This window comes from Theobroma cacao, chromosome 5, assembly GCF_000208745.1.
Source record: "Theobroma cacao cultivar B97-61/B2 chromosome 5, Criollo_cocoa_genome_V2, whole genome shotgun sequence".
NCBI lineage: Eukaryota > Viridiplantae > Streptophyta > Magnoliopsida > Malvales > Malvaceae > Theobroma > Theobroma cacao.
In genome coordinates this window covers 30,904,884-30,916,082 of record NC_030854.1, presented here as the reverse complement: position 1 = coordinate 30,916,082, position 11,199 = coordinate 30,904,884, and the positions used below count along the sequence as shown (strand labels likewise).

At 35.6% G+C, this 11,199-nt stretch overlaps 1 protein-coding gene across 1 annotated transcript; it reads right to left on the bottom strand.

Moving 5' to 3' along the window:
* On the bottom strand, positions 13 to 10,886 carry LOC18599407 (the record flags this gene model as incomplete). Its single annotated transcript, XM_018121011.1, has 8 exons — positions 7,649 to 10,886; positions 6,101 to 6,562; positions 5,245 to 5,979; positions 3,701 to 4,531; positions 2,967 to 3,473; positions 1,865 to 2,359; positions 1,133 to 1,642; positions 13 to 840 (listed from the first exon to the last, which is right to left on the bottom strand). Coding segments are annotated over exons 1-8 (6,906 nt in total), but the record flags the coding sequence as incomplete, so codon positions are not given.

Below are 11,199 nucleotides of genomic sequence, written 5' to 3'. Positions count from 1 at the left end.
AAGAAGGCATACCATTTGTATGAAGATCTGTTCCATAGTTGTGTTTAGATTTCCATCCCAACGCTCTTCATCTTCAGCAAATTGAACTCTCTGCATATTGGGTGTTCTCAACTCTCCTTGAGAGAAAATCTTCATCTTTGAACAGTTTCTGACAGTAACATTTTCCAAGGAAGGGAATAGAAAGGAACATTTCCCTGAGCAGAAGCTTGATAGGCTCGGAAGATTACCAAGTTCCAAATACTTCAGTTGGGAGAAAATGATGCCATCCTTCACTTCACTTGCACAAGCTACAACTTCTTCCATCATTTGGCAATCAGTAATACTCATTCTTGCGAGATGCACCATGCTTTTAGCAGTTGGGAGTGCTATTAAAGTTATAAATCCATGGCATTTTGATACTTCCAAAGTTGTCAAATTTTCAAAATACACAGAGGATGGCACTAAATTCATTAATTTTCCACATCCCATCACCTCTAGAGTTCTCAGGTTATAAAAAGCATCTCCAAGTGGTGTTTCTTCCTTCCAGAGACATGTCAGCTCGGGAAGTTCGGATAGCCTTAGTTCACTCAACAAAGCAAGTGCTTTTGCATGTTCTCCCACACCCTCACGTCCTTCACATTGAAATATTTCATTAAAGGAAGCTTCACTGACAACAAGCTTTGCAAGATTTGGTAATGACTGAATGAAACAATCTGGGACAGAAACTGCATTGAAAGGAAAGCTTACGAGCTCAAGCCCTCTTAGTTTGCTAAAATATTGTGTTGGAAGTTGTCCAAGCCATATCTCCTTCATAATGTCATTCTGCTCGAGAATTAATACTTCAAGATTGGGGAACGTCTTCTGAGAAATTAACAATATGTTAAACAAAAGTAAAGGTTTGAATTGGCAAAGGATGTAGAACATACTTGCAATCCCAATGAACCATCTAAAGGTCTAAATCTCCAATTGTTTATTATAAAAGTAAAAAAAGGAGAACAGCTACACTTCAGCATACTGATGCAATAGATATTTGTGAAATAACAAGAGAAAAAAAAAAGGAAAAGTGCTGCAGATTGACCCTGACACAAATGACCATGTAAAATGTAACACTGAAAATTCATCAGTACAAGCTAAATATTTATGGTGTTCATACCTTACTGACCCAAAACAAGGGTTGTTGAGTAGAGATTTCAAGTTGGCTCTCTCTTTGCACTTCTTGTAAGTTTAGATACTCCCCAGCGAATATCTCTACTTTGCTGCATCCAATCACTTGCAATTCTATTAATGACGGCCATTCTGTAGTATGGATCTTGGAGTAGAAACACTTCAATTTGGGAAGTGTAGAAAGTCCAAGGAATGTTACTTTAGGAAGTACAAACATGATGGTTGATTGAGTAGCATTAATCACATGTGATTCATAGGAATTGGGCTCATGAGCTCCAATTATTTCTTCTAATGAAGCACAGTTCCATATATGCAGTTCTTTTAGTTTGTCAAGTCTTTCCATCATGTCAAACGGAAAAATATTCAAAAGTCTTTCACAATTTTTCACTAAGAGGAAATTTAGTTCACAAAATGAATCCACAGTGAGTTTGTCCTGCCAAATCTTTCTCCAGTTCCCCATGCCTGCAATTCTCAATTCTTTTATTCTAGGGAATGCGACCTGCAGAATTTATTTACTCATGTTAACAAGGGAAAATAAATCATACTTAGATAATATACACAAAAGGGTTGGGAAAGTAACCAGTATGAAATCTTATTAAATATACTACTGCTATGAAAGGTGAAATTAATAGAAGTAAGAAAAGCTAGCTACAAGAATATACAAGAATACTGGAAGAAAATTAAAATTCATATATGGCAAAAAAGCAAAAGAAGAAATCACCTTTTCATTGAAGAGGGATAAAGCATCAACCTCTGACTTGTTTCCTTCCTCCTTTTGAGCCATCTGAGGTTGACCTCCAATTAGAGAATTGGAAATTAAAGTATTCAATTCAGGACAGTCCGCTATCCATAGTGTTCTCAAGAAAGGGAAGACAAAGTAATTTCCATGGCAGAATCTCACAAGTTTGGGAAGGCCTCTGAGCTCCAGTAATTCTAGTTTAGGAAAAAACATTTGTGATATCCTTTCTTTTTCTGTTAATCCTTCTAAGATGATTACTTCCTCCACATTCTGACAATTAATAATATAAAGGTCCCTGAGTTGCAAAAAGGTTTTTCCCATGGTAGGTAGAAATAGATATTTCAAACTGTGACAACCCTCCACAATCAAAGTCTTTAAGTTCTGAAGGTTAGAAGATGTTACTTGTAGCTGATCGTGCCATATTTTTTGAATGTTAATTGAACACAATCGCAAGTACTCCAAGTGGGGACACAATACCTGCAAGCACAATCCTCATTGCATGAACAACATTCTATTCTTTAATTAAAGGAAAGCAATGTGGCATGTTTCATGAGCATTGAGGCAAGAAGAGCCTATAAACAAAGTTTAATTTAGGAACTGGGGTATTAGCCAGTCCACTGTAGCAAGTTAGCCACAACCTTTGGAGATTAAAATAAATATTTAATTATCCAACAGAAAAAAGATTCCAAAGCATTGGCATGCAAATAATGAGAAACAACGATGGTCAGCACTATGATTAAATTGGTTCTGGTACCAAAGTTGTGAACGATGGTCAGGACTCTTTGTGTTGTTATTGATAGGATAGAACCATGAACTATTCTCTTCAATGGATTTTTAGCGAGATTGAACCATAATCATGAAGCTGCTTCAATATTTGAAAAGTTTGGGTTTGTTTTTTATAAGACTAATTTATTTGCAGCCCAAATCAGGTCATAGGGCTATTGCAGCTTCAGTTTTTCTAGAAAACTCGAATAAACTTTATTCTAGTGTTGATTAAATGTTGTTTTTCTCTCAACAACCACAACTACAAAGCTAAATATTCAAAACTTTAAAAATTATCACTGCACAAATAAAAAAGACTGACCTTATCACTGAAAAAGGGTGCAACAGAGTCATTGGGGATTCCCTTTCCATTCCTTTTCATATATCCTCCGTCAAATTTCTCAGGCCCTTGCTCTCTGGAAATTGTGGATGCAAATGCAAATATCTTTGGACAGTCAACTAGAATAATTTCTTTCAGAGATGGACATTCCAATGTATTAATTCCTGAATAAAAACTTGTCAAGTTTAAACATGACTCAAGAGTTACGAACTGAAGCCAAGGGAACATGATTGTCAATGTCGCTGCTTCCTCTCCATCATTTGTAATAATGTGCTCCATCATGAGGCAATCTTTAACTTTTATTTCTTTGAGTTGCTGAAGATCCAAAGCCATGGAAAAGGTAAAAATATACTTCAATCTATTACATCCATAGACTTCCAAACTCTTAAGATTTTTGAAGTCTAAAACTCCAGGAAGATTCTCATTCCATAGCACCATTGACTTAGAAAACTCGGAAAGTACGCAATACTCCATTCCTTGGAATCCAACCTACAAAATTCAAATTATTATGCCACTTATTATATTACAAGAATAAATATCATAACAACAAAGAAATAAAATCCGAAAAACCCTAAAGTAAAGCAAAACAATTAAAAGAAAATGAGCAATCACCAATGGTTTTCAAAACAACACCGAGCAATAGAAAGATTAATTACAAGAGCCTTACAAGACAAATAATATTAGAGATGAATAACACTTGGTAAATTGATAAGTACCTGTTCTGTGTAAAGCTGTTGGATGGTGCTGTTGAGATCACCAACCCAAGGTCCTTTATCATCTTCGTTTGTTATTTGGACTCTTCTCAGCAGTGGGACATTTAGAACTCCATGACAAAAAACCTTCAATTCGGGACACTGGCTCACAATTATTTGTTCCAAAGATGGGAACTCAAATGTGTGATTGCCTGAACAAAAGCTTGTAAGATTTGGTAAATGTTGAAGTTCCAAACATTTCAGGTTACTGAAAATAATGTCATAAGTTTCTTCATCTCCCGGATCTCCAACAATTTCTTTCATTGAAAGGCACTCTCTTATCCTCATTTTTTCAAGTCGCACCAGACTTTGGACTGCTAAGGATGTAACTAAATTTATCATTGCATTGCACTCCCACACATCCAAGGTCTTGAGATTTTGAAAAGATGACAAGGACAATCCTAAACCAATCAGACCCCTACAGTTGTGAACTTCAAGAGTGTCAAGATTTAGAAGAATGTGGTCTAGTCGTGAGTCTTGCTTCCATATATGTAGAAGATTATCAAGACCATCCAATTTTAAGGTTCTAATTTGTGAAAGTGTCCCAGCACGTCTCTCCAAATCTATATCTCCTTCAGAAGAGAATAGTTCTTTGAATTTACAACAAATCACCTCAAGCCTTTCTAGATTTTGGAATCTTTCAACGAAAGCAATTGGAAAAATAGCATTTTCATCATGATAGCAGAGCAACTTAAGGACTTTTACTCCAGGAAAAAGGCTTCTTGAAAACTGACTATGACGCATCATTGTAATGTCATCACAGTTTATTGACAATTCTTTAAGTTTAGGGATGACCTGAAAACGCGCACACACCAAAAAAGTCCATCACATAAATGCTGAAAAGAGAGGTCATGCAATTCTTTAGACAAATCAGAATTACATTTCAAACTTTACTTCGTTTAATGATATTTCATATTTTCACTATCCAATTGAAAATATTATGGACAGAACAAAGCAATGTAATAAATTAATCTATATTGGGAATATTAAAGTGAGTGAAAATGATGCAAACAATTGGACAACTTTCGAAATACCATATCATATAAATTCCATTAGTCAATCAATACATGCAATGCCTATCTAAGGATAAAATCTAAATGCTATGAAAAAAAATATAATTGCCAAAAAATGAAATAAAAAGATAAATAACTAGAGAAAATTTCTTCTATTGGAGCATGGGATGAGAAAATGAAAGAGAAATTGAAAGAAGGTGGTTAATAACGTTCCTTTTTTCTTTTATATTTTTAGGAGATGGAGATGAGACTTGAGAATGAGTAGATATAGTAGGGGAGAACTTAATAAACAAAAAATTAAAGTACTTACTAATTAAATTAAGTTTAAAATTAATAAAGTACCAATTAATTGAATTAAACAGTTAAAGTATAAGAATGACAATATTCCCTTGATAATTTTTTATAAATCATTATGTAAAATTGTTATAGTTTTTCCAAAATTATAGTGAGAACTTACATTTGAATATTTAGAAAAAAGAATAAATTATTTCATACCTTTTCAATCAAGAAAAGTGGTGGTTGGATTGGGGATTCAAGTTGATAGCCACCATTCATTTCTTGGATGTTCCGCTGTTCTGTACTGAGTATCATTATGTCATTGCAATGATAGGTTATCAACTTCTTTAACATTGGCCACTTTGTTGTATGCTTTCCTGGGTAGAAACATTTTAGTTTTGGTAGGTTCCAAAGAATAAGGGAGGATACTTGATGAAACTCAAAGGTAATAGCCACTTCCGATCCTTCCTCCTTCGAAACAATCTCCTCGACCCCACTGCTATATATTTTAAGATCTTTAAGTTGAGGAAGAACACTAGCTACGAAGGGTGGAAACACATTCTTCAGATTCCAACAATCCCAAACATATACTATACATAGATTTTGAAAGGTTAAAATTCCCTGGGGATCATTATTCCAAATCTGCTTCAATTTTGGTAAATGAACAATATTTAATTCTCTTAATTGAGTGGTTACAACCTGTGTTTCTTCCATATTTAACCTTTGAAGGTCAAATACTTCTTCTAGTGAACCACAACTGGATATTTTCAGAGTTTGCAGTTGTTGGAATGTTCCCAATATGTTAGATGGAAAAACGGTCAGCAACTCATTACAGTGTTCAACTCTCATTTCTTCCAGTTTGCAAAAGGAACTTGCAAAGAGCTGGCTGTGCCATATCATCTTCATATTTCTTAAGTGGGAAATCGTCATTTTCTCCAAACTGGGAAATGCAACCTGTGTGTAGTACATGCCATTAAAGAGTGAAAAGATAATAAAAGTTATACTTCCTACAATCAAGGCCGAAATCAAGACAAAGAGAACATAAGTAGAGAAAAGAACATTAACAGTAATCTACCTTTTCGTCGAAGAGAGCTTGTGTAGAGCAACGTTGGTTGTCCTCCATCGTAGATTTGTACATGAATCCCTTAAATTGAGGGCAGTGCTCTATCTCCAATAGCTTCAAGGATGGGAATTCAATAATATGATTTTCTGAGCAAAACCCAATAAGATGTTGCATACTCTTTATTTTAAGAGAGTTTAACCAAGGAAATAAAACCATAGACTTGTTTTCTTCTTCTATATCCTCTGTGAATATTATCTCTCTTAAGCACTTGCAGTCACTTATCTCAAAGCTTTTGAGATGCTCTAGACTTCTAATCATAGAAGAGGATAATAGTCGTTTTAAATTGCAACAACCTTCAATGATCAAGCTTGTCAGATTCTGAAAGCAATAAGATATTTCAGAAAGCTGATTGTGCCATATCCGTTCAACGTTAATTGAGGACAACCGCAGGTTTTCCAAGCATGGAAACACCACCTACACACAAGTAATTTTTTTCTATAAAAATCTTACCTTCTTATTTCAACTAGAGGATAAAAAAGAAATTAAACAAAAAGAAACAGATATTCTTCTTTTTGTGTATATATAATTACATAACACACTATGATGAAAAAGAAGGAATGATGCCTGCCATTCCAACTGCTGCGCCAATGAGCAGAAATTACTACCCATTCTCATTCAGTGTCTTTAATAGCAACTGAGTTACGATGAGTTAGTGTTAGAAATCATTGGTTTTTAGATGAAATTGCTCTAAATCTCAACATCAACTGGACCTCCTTCCTTCCCACTTAATTAAAAATAATTTTTAAAAAAAAAACTATGTTTAGCCGACAAACTATAGCGGATCCAGATTCAGATAACTGCTTCAACATCATACAAAGGGATTGTAAACAAAATGTTTCAAACAATGTCAACCTTAAAATTTCTCACACTTGTTTTCTTTATACATCGAATAGCATATAAAGAAAATGATGATCTGATCAAAAACAAAAAGGAAAAAAGGGGGGAAAAAGGAAGGAAAGAGAGAAAGTGACTATCAATCAAATTCAGTTGGATCCCCAGGTTTCCAGTTTATTTCTTAAGCAGCTTATTTGAACTACAAATGAATTGTTGCCTACTATAATAAAATCAATTGGTTATCTATTCAATTCTTGTTGTCTCAATCTTTTAAGTTAGCTTACTACATTAGAGTAATATTAATCTTATCTTAAGATTAACCTATTCAAAACTAGACTAGGGAAGAAATTCTTGAACAAAAGATCTGTAGTGAAACCCTCACACATCTTACCACTTAAGCTAAACTCTCACATATAAATTTACAAAGAGAATAAGTATAAAACACGATTTTCTAAAGAATTACGGGAAATCTAGTTGAGTAACTCATGCCGAGCAAATTAATTCTGCAACTTATATATTGGCTTTATAACAATATAAGGGTCACTTAGCAAAAATAATGTGGGATTTAAGTTTAATTTTGAGAACATTGTTTGAGATGAATAAATCTAAATATTGTTAGAAATAAGACCAACAAATGCCATTTACTAAAAGAGGATAAATAAATACCTTTTCATTGAAAAGTGGAAATTCCAGTGGAGATATGGAAGTTAAGCCTCTTCTGTTTCCAGAGCAAAAGCTTATAAGTTGTGGTAGATCCTGAAGTGTCAATGACCGTAGTTGAAGAAACTCAACTTTATCAACTGCATCATTGTCATTAATGATATATTGAATCTCCAAACCATTTTGGATATGGAGATTTTTCAAATGTGGAAAACCTTCCCCATCTTCCAACTCATTCAGCCCAACCTTGACACCTTTCATTTCATGTAGGTGTAGATCTTCAGTTTTCTTCAACAACATTTTAGTTCCAAGATCCAAATCATCAATGCCTGAATCTAGCTTGAGGTTCAGAGTTCTCGAGTATTCATTCGTATCAAACCAATTCCACTTATCTCCTAAAAAGATGTTGTATCTTTCCAACTTTTCAAAAAACAAGTCCCTTGGCATAATCTTGGCATCAGGAATATGAACCTCTAAAGTGGTCAAACGAGACAAAGATTTCAATTCTGCAAGACTAGCATTGCTTCTTTGATTGGCATGTCCCTCCGCTTCCCATTGGACAAAACTGTTACCCATGTATAATTCTTCTAATCTGGACAAACTTGACAAGACATTCGGAGGGATCACTTTGAGTTTGGTGCAATCATGCAGATCTAATAACCTTAGCTGTGTCAACCGTGCAATTTCCCTCGGTAGTCTTTCAATATCAGATCCTATAAGGCAAAGAACTTTTAAATCCTTAAGCCCTTCAATAATGGCTATATCTCCTAGCACACAGAAATCTAGGCATAGTGTACGAAGATTTGTTAAGAGACAAATTGATGAAGGTAAGGAGGGAAGATGCATGTCAGTTAAATCTAGGACTTTAAGATCTTTCGTTTCCTTAAAAAAGTTATCTGGTATTCTTACAGAAGCATCCTTGCTACCCATATGGAAGAAAGCAAGTTGAGGACATTTCAACTCATCAGGAAGCTCATTAATACTAGCATAACACAAACTAATGCTACTGCACATTTTCATAGTATCTTCATCAGGCCAATCTTTCAGAACATCCTCATTTTTTAATACAAACACATGGTTGTTCCTAGAGGCAATTGCTAAGGCAACATCCGAAATAAGGTCATGCATATCAAAGCGATCACAGGTGAAGCTATCAAGTAATAGACAAGAAGTTTTGAGGTTGCTCACCAATGTCAACAGTCTATCTCGTGCTTCTTCTACTGTGCCAACACCACTAAGTAAACCCAAACCCATGGTAAATTTCAACAAGTCTTGAATGGCAACATGGTGACCTAGTAGACTACAAAGCAAGAAAGTCTGTTTGAGTTCCCCACTTTCTAAATGATTGTAACTCAACTCTATAGCTGAGTATACATGTGCTGGTATCCCTGTGAAGTTTGTAAGAGAAGGCCTCTGTAGTTTTCTCAGAGCATCATTCCATGCAAATAAACCCTTGTTTCTTAAAGACCTTGCAACTGTGGTAATGGCGACCGGCAATCCAGCACATTTTTGTGCTACCTTAATTGCAGTAGACCACAACTCAAGATTCTCAACACTGTCCCCTGCCATCTTTTTAAAGAGGTGCCAAGCTTCACTTTCTTCCAAAACACCGATTGCAAAAGTTTTCTTAGCATCCATCCCATTAAATAGTACATCTTGATCTCTTGACGTCAATAGTATCTTGCATCCCTTCTGTTGATCTCCAAGAGGAATCCCAACTTCTTCCAGATCTAGCCTCGCCCAAATGTCATCTAAAACAACAAGAATCTTCTTCTCTTTCTTCAACCTGTCAGACAACCGACATGCTCTTCCAGTCATACTCTGCTCGTCAAACTTTAAACCCAATATATCTGCAATTTGGTTTTGAATTTTCTGAATGTCAGGTGTCTGAGTTACAGCTGCCATAACCACCGAATCAAATAACTTATCCTCTTTGACTTGTCTCGCAACTTCTTTGACTAGTGTGGTCTTGCCAACACCACCCATCCCATAGACCCCCACCAGGTTGATACTGGCATCTTTCAAAGACTCCATGATCTCATCAAAAACTTTCTTTCTTGAATCAAAGGCCTCAAACTCTTTGGCAGAGGCAGCCACTATGTCTGGTGGAGCAGCAGGGCATGATACCCTGTTAAATTCACCTTGCCGGAGGAGTTCATCAATAGTGTTGGCATCTTCTCCTGCTTTCTTGCTTAGCAGGTAACGAGACCTGAAGTTAGGACACAAGCCAACAAAACATTTGCTCTTGGCTTTGTCTTCGAGATCCTTCACTTCCTTCACCTCTTCATTGACTATCCTGTTCACTCTAATAAGCCAATTTTGGACATCCTTTTCTATTATCTCCATGTTCCTTTCAGCAACATCAACAGCATTCTGCACTCTCTCCAGTCTTTCTGTTAACATCTCAACCTTTTCCTCAAAATTCTCAACATTTCTCTTATGGAGAAATATGTAACTTATAGGACGTTTAAATTGAGTGGCTATGTATTTGACAACTTCAGCAACCAGGTTGCCAGCGCCACCAGTAGCAATTGCGGCTTCCATTCTTTCCGGTGTTCTCTTTCTTTCTTTGGTTCCTTGCTTCCTTTTTCTCTTTTTTTTTTTCAGTAGGAACCAACAGCAGGGCAGACTCAAAAAGGAAAATATTAATGAAAAACAGCAACCAAGCAACGATGACACCAAATGACTTAAATCAAATAATCAAAATGGTGAGAAATTAAAAAGGGTTTCACTCACTCGCCATCTCTCTTAGCAATCAGAGAGCTAACGAGAAAGTGTAGAATTAGTTAATGTGATGACAGAGAATCAAAAGGAAAGGTTCTGGCTTTTGAGGAATGCAAGAGGCATGCAGAAGCAGCAAATGGAAAAGTACCAAACCCACAAAAGGAAAAGAAAATCAAACCAAGTTACAGAAGACAACAGCTGCAAACGTTGAAGCATTTGTAAGAGTTTTGAGAATCAACGAGCAAAGCATATCTTCATGCATGGTCAGAACTCCAAAAAAGGAATAAAAAAAAAAGTCAACGTAAAGGAACCGGCTTGAGCTGGGATGAGTTGTCAAATGCGATGTCTCAACTAGACCAAATTCTTTGGACTGAAAAACGAAAATTTGACTAAAATTTTTTATATTTTGACAAGATGATTATGTTTGGGAGCATTTCCCATAGCCAGTGTCATTATTAAATGTCCTATGTGGCAGTCAAAATGGTTATCAAAATTGAAAATTAAAAATAAAATAAAATATATGCAAAAATCATCATCATATTTGAAAATTATTTACTCCAATCCTCAGAACTAAAGAATAAATAAATAATCATCAAATTGGGAAATAAATTCAACATGATATCGATCAAAAATTTGTCAACACAAACAAAACCAAATAAGATTAAAGAAAATCTTGTTCTAATGGTGGAGAAAAGAGCTTGTCTTACCACTGCATCAGCTGACTATCTCGGCATCGGAAAGCTGAAATTGCCACGAATTAAGCGGCAGCTTCAACGCTTAGATTCATCCTTTCCACTTCCAAAGATCTCCCCCCCCCCCCCTCCCCCCCAACC